At 38.5% G+C, this 15,000-nt stretch overlaps 1 protein-coding gene across 1 annotated transcript in view; it reads right to left on the minus strand.

The window, feature by feature from the left end:
- Nucleotides 1-8,161: 8,161 nt before the first annotated feature.
- The window catches only part of LOC143730723 (solute carrier family 35 member F1-like), an 81,408-nt gene continuing 74,569 nt past the window's right edge, over nt 8,162-15,000 (minus strand). Inside the window, exons 5-6 of the mRNA XM_077221258.1 lie at nt 14,172-14,328; nt 8,162-8,261 (exon numbers count right to left, since the gene is read on the minus strand). Of these exons, the coding sequence (XP_077077373.1) occupies nt 8,162-8,261; nt 14,172-14,328 (257 nt within the window). The remainder of the gene's footprint in view (nt 8,262-14,171; nt 14,329-15,000) is intronic.

Here is a 15,000-nt window from a genome sequence, read left to right on the forward strand (position 1 = left end):
TCATTCTAAATATGATGAAGCACATGGTTATGCTCTTACAATATAATGCATTATAACACGAAGCAAATAATAACTGTGGTTCATATTTTTAATAATGCATTATATGTATATGGCTTCTTTGAAAATATAAACAGCTTCTGTTATTTTACAGTACAACATAATTATTCACTTGTGTTTTCTCAGGCCATTCATTTCTAAATAGCGAGTCCACACCACAACTGTAACGATAACGGCACAGAAGAAGGGTTTCGTTGGGATCGCTTTCAGAATGACCTTTTCCATCTGATAAAAACATTTACAGCCAATCAGAATCCACCCTGCTTTACGAGTTCGAGCAATTAACGTGGCAGAGGACAAACCTGCAATGCTGAACAAATCTGAACAATACATACAGCAATTTTTGTCTTTTTTTTAAGTCAATGGTCATTGAGGAGAGATTCATACGTATGACGGAAATATGATGCCATAAAGAATCGCATGCGCAAGGTAAGATTTGTGAAAGTGTACATAAGATTGCAAGCTTGAATAAAATTAGCATGTAGCATTTTACTGTTATTCGTAAGTGTAATTCATGTATTTGTGAAGCTGCAGCTTCATGCTAACCCAAACTGCAAAACAGATTGATCGCATAAAACCAACCTTTGTGTAAAAAAATGAACTGTTGCAAATGTCTGAATGACTTCTTGTGTACATGGGGCAAAAAAAGTTTCCGAAATAACCCGATTTGTACGGTTGATCTGTCTTTTACCTGCGCTTACAGTTTTGCCACGATTCTCCTAATGGTGCACAGCTTATTGAGCAATCATGATTTATTTATTTATTTAACATAAATGTGTGCATTAAAAGCAGTGTTGGAGGTAACTTATTACAAGTAACTTGAGTTACGTAATCAGATTACTTTTTCAAGTAACTAGTAAAGTAACGCATTACTTTTTTAATTTACAACAAAATATCTGAGTTACTTTTTCACATTTATTGACTGACAGCTCTCCTGTCCCCATGTTGAGAGAAATAAAGTGAGGTGTTGTGTGCATTTGCATTGAACATGCATTTACTCATCTCACTTGCACAAAAACATTCAGTATTCCTCAAAATGAATAAAAACAGTCAAATGCAATCTCAGAATTTTGTGCAAAAGTTTTATAATTAACTATGTTAAATTACACAAATATACTTTATGTATTTAATCTCACTTTATTAACCAATCTCTTTGCTGCTGACCTACAATGATCTAATTCAACCATACTAATAAGCAAAAAAGACTTTAGATTAGGTTTAGAAATAAGAGTGTTGAACTTCCTTCTCCTGTATCCTATTGTTATTTAATCAAGAACAGCAGCAGCTGAAAGGTTTGTTTGAGCGGCGCCCTCTACTGTACAGTAGTAAATATGCATTTCCTGCAGCCTTAGGCTTATTCATTTAACTTTTGATGTGAAAGGGCCTTAACAATTGGCAAAAATAGATTGTTTTAGCTGTTATTAAAAAACAAACAAACAAGCCCATGCAGGTGAGAAAAAGTAACGCAAAAGTAATGTAACGCATTACTTTCCATAAAAAGTAACTAAGTAACGTACTTAGTTACTTTTTTGGGGAGTAACGCAATATTGTAATGCATTACTTTTAAAAGTAACTTTCCCCAACACTGATTAAAAGTACCATTTTGAGAACGATGCTGATCCAAATGAAGATAAGGATTTTTTTTTAAAATGATATATATATTTTAAATATAATATACTATAATTTAATATAAACTGTTAGATCACTTCATAAATAATTATGATGGTAATTATGATAAAGTTCTCTGGGATACTTGATTCTGATTGGTCAATTATAGAATTCTGCAACTAAGTGAATGCCAAATTGTTTAAAAGGCTAGTTCATGTCTTTCATATCACTCTAAAGTCTCTTTCTCACATAACAAAACTTAAATCAATATTTCATATCCACTTATTTAATTATTTGGTAAGTAGCCGTGTAATCTATATTGTATCCGAGTCTTGATCTGGTTTATAATACATTATCTCTTAAAATATAATGCATTATAACAAAAAGCAAATAATAACTGTGGTTAATTTTTTTAATAATGCATTATATGTATTACAGCTTCATTATTTTACAGTACAACATTACAGCTTCATATTGTGCTGTAAAGGTGATAGAAAAGGCACAGATGAAGCCAGTGTGGAGATTAGCACAATATTGTTTTTATTATCAGCTTTTTATGTCATAGAGGACAGAGAGACAGCAGCTGTGAAATTCAGGTCATAATTCATCCAGCACAATCATAATGGAATTGGATGGTGCAAAAAAAAAAATAATTATTCACTTGTGTTTTCTCAGGCCATTCATTTCTAAATGCATTTGTAAAGGACACAACTTTTATTCCAGCAGAAATGGAGATGGATAATAATAATTTGTTTTGAAATGAAAAACCAGATAATTTTTAATAACGAAATCTGCTTCAATCCCAACAAGTCTTTTGTAGGTAAAGTGCATTATGCATTAGTTTTTATGTTTATTTTTTATGTTGAGATATATGAGATGTCTTCCTATCTCAGTTTGGAAAACAGAACCATAGATAAATAAAAAATGAATGCATCAAAATTATAAATATAAACAGTATACTGTAATTTACCTGTTTCTCCAAAGTAAATGTAATAGTACTGCCATCATACAATTGATTTTTATTATATATATATATATATATAATTTTTTGTTGTTGTTAGTGACATTACAGCTATAAAAGAAAATGACAGGATCAACTCTGAAACCCTTGAGGTAAAAACAAATGATCAGCTCATACCCAAGATGGAGAAATCAATGTCAGGATTATTTCACACTTTATATTTCGGATCTCACTGCTGTTCACACGCAGTTTGTTCTCCGGCTATGAGGCTTCGGAGCCGAGCAGAAGGCTTCATAACTTATTCAGATGCCTTGCTAACACTGTCAGAGAATAATAAGTTGTCACCTGCTATTCAGGGGGAAGTTCAGATCTATCTGTAGGCAACAATTTAATGTTACCCTGTTAAAAAAGGCTGAATGTTAAACTATAATTAAGTGGAGGTGATGACAACATTTTAGAAACATCTCAGAGCGAATCTGACAAATCTAACTAAAGATGCCACAAAATATATTTTTTTATTTTTTTTAAGCGGAATCAGTTTTTATACTTAAAAAACTTTTTTTGTTAAGTGTTTTGCTTTAAAAAAAACTGTATTTAAACTATTTTTCCTTAAAATAAAAGCTACTGCTTGAATTTTTGTAATCGGATGCAATGACATTCTATGGAAACAATAGTTTCCGCCACGGAATAAAAAAATTGAGAGAGTTAAATACGACTTTATAATCACACAATTCTGACTTTTTCCCTTACAATTGCGATTGTAATTGTACCTTTATATCACAATACAGTCTTTTTTCTCAAGGTTTATTAAGGTAAGAATTGTAAGATATAAAATGGCTACTTTTATGTCACAATTGGGAGTGATGAAATAATGTGTGCACAATTCAGACTTTAAAAAAAAATCTGATTTTTTTTCTCAGAATTATGAAGCATATACGGTACCTCGCATTTGCAAGAACAAAAATCTGCATTGTGAGACAAAAAAATGCAATTACCTTTTTACATTTCTTATTCCAATAGCGGAAACTAGTTTCAAAAACATTCAGACATATTTAAGCACCCAAATACTTTTAAAGTCACTGCATATTAATAATATGCACAAACTAATATGAATTTTCTCACAGTCTTTCAAGGACAGTGGCAACATAACTAATGCATTATGATCAACATGCCCTCGTTATTTATCAAGGGCATTACAGTTTTGGCGGGAGTCATTCCTTCTTCTGGCATAAAGTGCGTAACTTGCAACAGCCGTGACAGTTAATGACGTGGCCCCTGAAGCGACTCGAGACTTGCTAATGTCCCTGTGACAAGCCAGCACCTCCTGGGATCCAACCCAAATGCTGCCTTTGGCACGGCCCCTCAACACTGCAAGCCGCGACAGGAGCATTAATCTGGATTAAACTTAAGTGACTTCCTGGGTCATAAAATACACTGAATTCGAGGACGGTAGTTTTGCCAAGTCTTATCTTAATGGGATTTCAAACCAAAAGATACTTGTAATTATTTCTAATCAGATGCATTTAATATTAACCATAGTAAAATCACCTCCTCAAGTGGTGTATTGCTTTATTAAAAATGTATTTGTGTTTGTGCTTTCATGAAGACATGAGCAGGCGTGTGTATTTATAGACGGGGTAGAGATGTCACAGACTGCATAAGCAATTGATTTTGCTAATTGTCTTTCGTCAACAGTTTAAATATGCCTGTTATCGTTCGTGAGAAAGTCAAATGGAAAGTCACATCTTCTGGTGGTGTTGCCTCTCAGCATCTCTCCCTGAGCTCAACAGCACGTGCACAACAATATTGAACCATCCCTGTACGTTCACAGCTGTCTGCGGTCGCTTCTGAGGACGTTGTAACCCCGAAGCGCTCTGGCTAGACCAGTGTTCATTTGACTTTAGTGCCATTAAAGCAGTTTTCTGAACTTGGTTGCAGACAAGAGTTTATACATTTTGTGATTTATACTTGCAATGAAAGCATTCCAGCCTAATTTCAGGAAATGCACTGCTAATGATGATGCATATTTTGAAATATCTGTCACAAAATATTCTCAAGATAAATTGAAAATGCTGACTTGTTGAGAAAGTAAATTAAATTCTGAGGTTAGAAACATGGTCAGACAACACACAACAAATATCCAAATTGTGCTTTTATTTTTAATTTCCACTTTTCTTAATCTATTGCTTAAGTACTTAGTAAAAACGACTTCTTAAAGGGACAATGTGTAGTTTTTTTAGGTATTTTATTATCTAAAATCAATATTTTTATTCATAAATATGTCCTCAATGGTGCACAAATACCTCTGCCAATTATCTGACTTATCCTCGTAAACGAAGAATTTATTATCTTTATATACATGTGACGGGTAGGTCCACGGAGGCTTCCATGTCGTTCCGCCATCTTGAAAAACTATAATAGCAGAGAGGGTCAAAAAGTACTAAGCCGACGCGTTTCCACAAGGCGTTTTCGTTCAGAGCCAGCGTCACATGACTGAAAGCAGCAGAAACGGAGGAGCAGAGCAGCGAGCGGCGCTTCACGGCCCCGGCAAGTTTAAAAGGCTGCATTGCACTGTTATTATTCATACTGTAACATTTGTTTGTTCGTTGTGTCCAGTTGTAGTTTGTTTGAAATAACAAACCTGTTCACCCGAAGGAAAACTCGACGAAGTGCTATTAGAAGACATCCTGTCATAGCATAGAGAGAAAGCAGAGTTTCAGCTCCTTATCAAGGAGTTGCGAAATTATCCCGAGCGATTCAAAATTTACCTGAGAATGTCAGTGGAACAGTTTGATGCTTTGCCAGTGTACTGGAGCCACATATTAAAAAGAAGACTTATGTTCTAGATACTTAGTTTAGATACTTTATATTCAGTGTCTTTGTAATCCGCATTTTGTTTTTCATACAGTTCTTTGTGCTGCGAGACAAAGCGTATCAACTTGTCAGACGCCATTCTGGATTTTGTTGTTCGCTTGTACGGTGGCTCTGAATTGTCAAAAACCTCTCAAAATGCTGGCAGTGGATGCGAAAAACGCAGAAAATCTAACTCGATCCGAATTGTTTTATTATGGACGAAAGTTTCGTAGACAGTGTGCAAGGATGACTGACATAACGTGAGGTTGAATTTTTTTTTATAGCGTGCAAAAGTTTTGGATGCAAATTTCGGACTCAGTGTGCAATGGCCTTAAGACTAAGCATCCCTGAGACAGGCCACCCAAGAATGGGGGGACGAGCTCTTCAGATGGTTACCGTTCTTGGTTATACCTTGGTCCTTGGTAATACTTGCTACTCGGTACCCGAATTGTCAAAAGAGCAAATTCTTTCGTTCCTGGGTCTCAAGAGGGTCAGACTGGCGCTGTGCGACCCTGTAAATCCTTGCACCCCTCAGCCCTCTCTTGTGTCGCCAGCCGGCAGCCAGGTGCGATTCGAGGACCGAGGTTTGTGGAAGCATGAAGAGTGCTTCCCAACCGGTCCAGCTGGCTCCTCCGTACCATCAGACTCGGCTACACGATTCAATTCGCCTGGCGTCTGCCCAAGTTCAGCGGCGTTTGTTACACTGCGATGTTGAACGAACGTGCCCCTGTCATGCGCGCGGAGATTGCAGTCCTACTGCGAGCCGGTTCCTCTAGCCAATTTGAAGACCGGCTTCTACAGCCCATACTTCATTGTACCCAAGAAAGGTGGTGGGTTACGGGCAATCTTGGACCTGCGAGTTTTGAATCGGGCCCTTCAAAAGCTTCCGTTCAAAATGCCAACGCAGAGACTCATCCATCCCTGAGATTGGTTTGCAGCGATCGACCTGAAGGATGCGTATTTTCATGTCTCCATCCTGCCGCGACACAGGCCATTCCTGCGCTTCGCGTTCGAGGGTCAGCTTATCAGTACAAAGTCCTACCTTCTCCTCGTCTGGAGTCAGAAGCCTCTGAGGTCGCTTCGCACCGAGTGTGTCCCCGGTGTGATCAACCGTGTGGCCGTCGAGCTGCGTTTCCGGGAGAATGTTTTACCCCCTGACCGAGGGAACACTCAGCACGGACGCACTGGCACACAGCTGGCCCCGGGGCCTCCGCAAATATACATTTCCCCCAGTGAGCCTACTTGCACAGACACTGTGCAAAGTCAGGGAGGACGAGGAGCAGGTCCTTCTGGTGGCTCCATATTGGCCCACCCAGACCTGGTTCCCAGAACTCATGCTCCTCGTGACAGTCCCTCCCTGGCCCATTCCTCTGAGTAAGGACCTTCTGACTCAGAAACGGGGCATCGGCACCCGCGTCCGGACCTCTGGAAACTCCATGTGTGGTCTCTGGACGGGACGCGGAGGTTCTAGGAGGTTCTGTTCTTCTAAACAGCTGCTCCTAAACGGAAGCCCGAGTCTTTCCCTTGGGCTAAGTCACCCGGTATTTCATATGCAGTACAACCTTCGGTTTAGTCCATATGTGTATCGCCACATAACTCCTTCGGGGAAGAATGTGGGTTCCTTCCTAACAGAAAGGGCAGGCTGTATGAGCCATATTAATTCTGTATTATTTTATGTAATTTTGTTCTGTGCCACTAGGGGGCTGTATGTTTTTGACTTAATTGTACTGACTAAGTCGTAAACGAAGTTTTGTATATGTTTAATTATATATATATATCACTTTTTTATATATTTATATATTGTGTATTGTTTGTGTATGTTATCTCTTTGACTTTGAACCTAGTGAAGCACTTTGGTCAATTATGGTTGTTTTTAAACGTGCTATATAAATAAAATTGAACTGAACTGAAGTCTAGTACTGGTTGCTAATACAGCGGTTTAAGTTTAGACGTGTGCCCGTGCGGCCTCACAGATATCAAACGTAGACTTCCGTAATGTTACTATTCTCTAGCAAGTTTATTTTCCTCCATATATCGTACAGCGGCAATACCCGCTTTCCATTAACATTAATAATGATAATAATAATAAATAAATAAAAATTCTTGAATAGCAAATCATCCTAGAATGAATTTTGAAGAATCATGTGACACTGAAATGTAATGACGCTTACATTTTATAATATAATATAATAATATATTTAGCAATATTAAAATTTTTGCTGTATTTTTTGGATCAAATAAATGCACCTGGGTGACTTCTTTCAAAGACATTAACATTTTTACAGACCCCAAACTTTTAAATGGTAGTGTATCTACAAATCTTTTAAATCAAATAAATTTACCTGAGAAGCAAGACTCCATAAAATATATAATTGTAGATTGTATCATGAATATAAGTATATTTTGCCTTACTGCACTAGCAGACTTCTTCACTTGTTTCTAACTTTCACTTAAAATAAGTGGGTGTGGATAAGTTGGGTCGAAATCCACCAAAGCAATACAACGAAATGCATATTAAAGATACATTGTCTGAAAAAAATTTCTTTAATTAAGTGAAATAATCTTGTTTCAAAGATTTTTAGATATTTTATCTGACAAATGACTATGCAGTAAAACAGTTTTCAGTGACAGTGGCAGAGACTCTGCAGGGAGAAGGTGATTGAATTCAACTCAGGTTTGGGCTCAAGCAATCAAACCAAGTGTGAAAACCGTCAAAATCAGAGGCTTACCGATCTGCCAGTCCCACCGCACTTTCAGAAGTTCCTTGTGCTCCATAATGGCCCTGAAAAACAGAAACACAGCACAATTCCTATCAGCCACAGGCGGGCTAAGGAAAAAAACGAAAACATCAATAAAAGATAAACAGTGGCAGCACCGAAGTCTCGACAGCATGCTTCATTTTGACAGGTGGGTGAACTCGGCAACAACGGGCAGAGTGATAAATCCACCCAGCCTGAGAAAAGAGCGGTCAATCTCCCCTGAACAATCCGAGGGAATCTAGTGACACACGCCTGGTTCTGTATGAGCTTTTCTGACTTACAATGACAGGTCATCCCATCCCCCCCACGTAAACACCGTCACAGGACTGGTCTGATGATCAGTTGCCAAGGATACAGTCTCATCGGCCGACAGCGTCTAGAGGTGCATCATGGGAGACACTCCTGAACCCTGCAGATGAAACTATCTGATGCCGGCACACAAAGAAAGAGAATATTATAGATCCAGTGGGCTTGTTACTCTGCTTTCTCCAGAGCCCTTTATAAAGCAGTGAGCCTTTAAGTGGAAGCAGGACTTCGTCCACAATTCCAGCCTGCTGTCAGATATGAATGTCTTTCAGCATAATTACACCCAGCTGGCATGGATAAGCGGTGTCGTTGGCGTTTATGTAAATACGCAGCAAATATAGATGTTAAAGCACACTGAAGCTTTGGGACCGGGGGAATAAAGGTGTTAGATGAGAGAGAGGGGCTGGTAAATCCGACTCCAGCTGGAGCTGCTGTACGCTTGCTGGGGGACGCAGGCGCTCCAAATGTGCCTCGTTTGCAGATGGATAAAAAAAGAATGGAGACGAAAACCTTCCAGCTGACTCGTGCTTAGAAATAGTTGGGAAATGTGGTGTCGGAGATCCAAACGGCTCTGGTGGAAATGATAATTAGACAAACGTCAAACTGTGAGGAGAATCTGCGGCTGACAGCGGGTGATTGTGTAACTCGCAATTATTAGAAAAATCATTACATTTCTGTTAAAACCATGTGAAGGTTACCTGGAGTAACTTGGAGTAAAGGGTCGTATTCAATGGCACAATTATGATGGTGTCAGGGTTCTGTCACTTCTGTCTAGTCTATATCTTGGTTTTGTGACAGAGCCCTGACACTCCTGTTTTGTCTTGTCTGTGTGCCTTGTTTCATGAGCTTTCATGACATGTTTTGTCTTGTGCTGTGTTGCATGCATCTTGTGTTTTTCACTAGCTGTGTATGTTGTCATGTTTTGTGTGAACACGTGGCTTATGAGTGTTTTCATTAGCTGTGTGTTCATGTCTCGTTTTGTGTTAGCACATAGCTTGTGATTAGTTTTACTGGCCATGTTCTAAGGCTTGTTCGACTTGAACCGGCGCTGCGCAGACCGATCGGTTGATGACATCAAAGTACCGCGAGAGCGATTCAAAAGCATAAGGAGCCGTCTGCTCTCTAATCGCTCTCGCGGTACTTTGATGTCATCAACCGATCGGTCTGTGCAGCGCCGGTTCAAGTCGAACAAGCCTCTAGTGTTCTTGCCATGTTTGGTGTGATCACATGGCTTGTCATGTGTTTCCTTGTGCCGTGTGCTCTCCTGTGATTGTCCAGCCCCTCCCATCTTGTTACCTGATTATTGATTCATTTTCCCCAGCTGTCCTCCATCGTAACCCTCTTTTGTTTGCTTCCCTATTTACTCTCCTTGTGTTTTCAGTCCTGTGCTGGTTCGTTGTCAAAGGGTGCTTTCACAATGGCAGTTTAGTTTGGAATAGGGCACGGTTCACATGAAAAATCGCCAATGTGAATGCGGTCATGTGGACCCGGGTGCGCACTTGGGTACCGAACCCGAGACTACCTGGAGGAGGTGGTCTGAGTTCGGTTTTCCCAAAACCGTGCTGCGGTTCGCGTGTATGTGAAAGCAACACGGACTGAGAGTTGAGAGTGAAACCAGACCAGCGTTGCGGGGGCGCCGGGATCAATCGCGCCCGGGCTCGGACCGCAGCAAACGAGTCCAGTGTGAAAGCACCCTAAGGTACCATCATGTTTCTTGTTGGAAAGTTTTGCTGCCTGTCTTGTTTCCCCCATGGGGTAGTTTTTGTTTTAGTTTTTTAACTAATAAATACCCATTGTCCTGCATTTGAGTCCTCACAACTTTCTTCAACCCAAACCCTGACAGATGGACTATAATCTTTAGTTTACATCATAGGCTGGAGAAACCAATGGGGGGGCTGGTTAGCATTGGTAAAAGTCATATCTACACCCATATGGGCCCAAAATGCTTTTATTCCATTGACAGTATAGTATGCAGAGATATTCTGGTTGATGCCAATAAGCCTACAGTCGTGTTCCGGATGTAAAAACTATTCATTTTATCCATTGGGAAATTGATTTTGAACGATAACTTTTAAACCTTTAACAACAGGCCTACTTGTTATCCCATTATATTTAACAGAATTCCTAGTGAAAAACTACATTACCCATGATGCTGTACAGAAATTTACACCAATCAACGAATCAATAAGCTGCACATCCAGACCTAGCGGCCCAGCGCTCTTTGGGTTTTGGCAGCTATTTTGGGTTTTGGCAGCTATTTTGTGCCTATACTATTCTAGGAACTGTTGAACTATAATTATTTTCAATAATTGTTAAATGGCAGATATAAAAATTCTGTACTTTGTCTAAATAAATGCGAAATGAAAAGTTAAATAACGTTAAAGGGGTGTTTGATTATGATTTCACTTTAGTTAGTGTGTAACGTTGCTGTTTGAGGATAAACGACATCTGCAAAGTTACAATGCACAAAGTTCAAAGCAAAGGGAGATATTTGCTTTTACAGAGATCGCTTTTTAAGGACTACAACAAACGGCTGGTAGGGACTACACGAACTTCCTTCCCCGTTAGTGACATCACAAACCCTAAAATTTACATAAACCCCGTCCAGGTAACATGCAAGCAGTGTTGAGAAGAGGAAGAGTTGTTGTTGTACAGCACATTTGTGAGTCTGCTCAAGCTGTCGTCTTTTCACATTTATTGCAATACAGCACGTAACACAAATGCAATAGCATGTCACTCTGTAGGCATATTACAACAGTTCCCACACAAGTGATTTATAGATTATCATGACAGAATATGCTAATCAATGACTTGGAGACGTGGAGTTAACTCCACATCAGCTACTGTACATAAATTCATCAATTAACCATTCAGAAATGTCCTGTTGCATTCTACATGTTGTCACTTCTTCTTGAGTCTCTCCATTATTGTCCGACTTTGGTTTGAACATAAAAGGCAGAACAGTTTCTGACATTTTCGTGAGTGTCTGTAAGCTGCCTGCTAACACACGAGGTCTTGAAGCTCCGCCCCCTGTGCCGGGAGCAGCAGCTCATTTGCATTTAAAGGGACACACACAAAACGATGCGTTTTTGCCCATCCTCAAAAAGGGACAATTTTACCATGCTATAAAAAAATAACTGTGGGGTATTTTGAGCTAAACCTTCACATACACACTCTAGGGACATCAGAGACTTATTTTCCATCTTGTTAAAAAGGGGATTATACCACCCCTTTAAATAAAATACTATAGACCAAAATCTGTCATTTTAAATGATACAATTTAATATTACTCTTTCCCCGCCATTGATGGGATTTTCTGGCTTTCCATGTTTTCACTGTTATACAGTAGGGGGCGCTATGACACATCTTCTGAAAGAGTACTGAATCTCTGGATCATAAGACATGTGAAGAAGTAGAAACAAACGATAGCATATGTACGCAGATCCATATGTTAAAATAATGCCCTACGTTACTGTGTGAAATGTTGAACCCATGAAGAGGAAACGACTGTGAAGCTTTCTGAGTGTTGATGGACTTGATCTACTCCTATGTTTTGATCATAGTTCTGAATCCGATCCGAAGTCTTTGACAAATGCAATTTTCTCAGCTTTTTGCTTAAAAGATTTTTTTTTTACTTACCCACATTCAAGTGTTGATAAAATAATAATGCATTTAGCTAGAATAAAACAGGTTATTTTGTTTAAAAGCGCAGGGTCTGTTCTTTCTTTTGATGTATTGCATGTTCAGATATTCATACAACAAAATATTCTGGGGCCATGAAATTTTTGTAAAAATAAACAAAAATGGTGGCGCTGGCTGGCAACTTTTTCAAAAACACGGGCTGGAGGGAGAAGAGCTAAGCATTAAAACTTTAGAATGTACAGTATTAAAAATGGATTTTCATTTTGAGATTTGCTAAAGACTATATTTAACAGTGTTATTAAATTACTAGTATATTAAAGGGGAACTATGCCGTTTTTTTTAGCTTAACTGAACAGCTTCGGAGTTATTGTAATGGTTATATGACTTTGTTCGAGTTGGATGGTGGCCGTCTCGCAATTGACCCTTCGCAGGGAACTTGATTGACAGGTGATCTGACCAATCATACTTCGCCATCCGCCATTTTGTCCGACAAAGCAGTCAGGAGAGTTAGTAGATTAACATGGGAGGATTTGAACTTGAAAAACTGAATATACTGACGCCTTTCCGCGGTTAAAACAACATTCCTTCTTATGTTCATTCATGTTTATTTGATGCTATAAATGAACTAGAAGGAAGAGATGATCGGTTCACGAGCATCTTTAACTGAGGCTCTACAGCGATCTGTCACGACACATTAAAGAGCTACAAAATGGTATTTATTGTTTAAATTTCTTTTTAAAAATGACCAAATTTGAAAGGTGAGACTTTGTTTAATATGTTTAATATCAAAAGTAACCGAAAAGTAACCTGGTCTGTCCTGTCTGTCAGCGTATTGTCAGTCTCCTCTCTTATCCGCGATGTATTTTTCACTGCGTGAGAACATGGTGTGTGCGTGAGAGCGGCGTAGCTTGTCGGACATAGCGACAGTAACTAAGGGGGGCGGGTCTTTGCGAAGGGTCAATTTGCAAACTATTATGATAAATTGCAATAATCATGTCTAACGACATCATAACGGACATTGTTATGAAATAATGCGACGTACATGTAACTTTATTGATGTCATCTGCCATTTTGTAATGTTTACATTACACTCAAAAAACACAAATTAAATTATACAGTAGGCTATTGACTATTTACTTGTAATTTAGCTGCAATCATGTAAAAATGTTATAAGCCAACGAACGCGGTAGGATACTTTATTATTATAAAGTGCAGAGGCCGTGAGTGCAGATACGCTCTGCGTGAGTTTTATCTCGTGATTTTATCGTGATTTACGACAGTAACGTTAAATACAAGTACTCCACAGCGACTCTAGGGGGCGCTGTTTGACAAAAACTGAATAGCTGCATGGTGTGTCTTTAAATCTAAAGTTTGATGGCGCGACTATTAGATGATGACATGAGTATTAGATGATAGTAAAAGCTAAAGGCCAATTCGCTCTGTTCCAACAGACGCTGACAAATGCAGACAGTCACAAGATTACAGCATGTCACTTCTCAGACACTGCAAGACATTCAGCATGTTTAATCGGTTAAAGCAAGCTCCGACAGATGCCAACACATTGATCCGACAAAACCCAATGAAGTGTCTGTTGCCGTCTGCACAGTATGACAAATTTACCATGCATGAATGGCACAGTATGAATTGGTCTTAAAGGCCACTAAACTACAATTATTTGGTCTTTAACGTTATATACAGGTGAAACTCGAAAAATTTGAATATCGTGCAACAGAAAAGGTGAAACTAATATATTTAGTATATATAACTATATACATATGCATGATTATACTTTTCAGAGGGCTGATATTTCTGTATTTAAAATCCTTTTTTTTATTGATTTCATGTAATATTCAAATTTTCTGAGATTTTGAATTTGGGGTTTTCATGAGCTGTAAGCCATAATCATCAAAATTATAACTTTTGCACGATATTCTAATTTTTCGAAGTGTCACCTGTATATGGACTGTTCAGAGTAAGAGACTCACAGTTGGATACCACTGAAGAAGGAGCCAAAGAGACCCATCATTCCCAGGAATTCGACCCGGCTCAGGTTTTTCACGATGAACTCCTCGCAAACATTGGAGATGCCATAGAGCGTCGCCCCAGCAAGAACCAATAGATCCCCTAAGAGTTTATGGTCCCCTGTATGGAACAGACACGAGTCGTATATTAGATAATACAATCCACGCACTCACTGGTTATGTATGCTAAAACCCTAAATAAACATGCTGCATGCAAATATTTGTTCATTCTGAAACTATTTTTTTCTTAGAACATCATAGATCCATAGTCAAGGTGCTCAAATACTGTAAAATAAATAATAAAACATTATTCTTAATAATATGAATTAGAATATTTTAATATGTATATGTAAAATAATATTTATAATCATACATTTTTTCTCTTTTTTCTTTGGTGAAAAGAAAATTTCAGGCTAAAAAAAACAATCAAAATAATATTCTAGTTTCTGTAGCTCAACAGGTGAAGCAATGCATGTGTTAAAAGCCAAAGACAAGGGTTACATTTTTAAGGGAACACTAATACCTATAAAACGTATACCTTGAATTCACTGTAAGTCGCTTTGGATAAAAGCAATCTGCCATATGCATAAATGTAAACACTAACTCAGTGGTGAGTAAATTATTCTCAGACAACTCTAACAACTGCAGAATTGCTGCAAATCAGTATGTTTTTCATTAGACCGCTCCTTGGGGAAAGCTGGGTGTGTATGTGTTCATTCATATTTAATAACTGACTCTTAAACTGAATCAATCTGCATGATCCAGGGTTCTCGAGAGGATTGGGCAGTGCTTT

Source organism: Siphateles boraxobius, unplaced genomic scaffold (genome assembly GCF_051911475.1).
Source record: "Siphateles boraxobius isolate OS27281-9 unplaced genomic scaffold, OSU_SipBor_1 80, whole genome shotgun sequence".
NCBI lineage: Eukaryota > Metazoa > Chordata > Actinopteri > Cypriniformes > Leuciscidae > Siphateles > Siphateles boraxobius.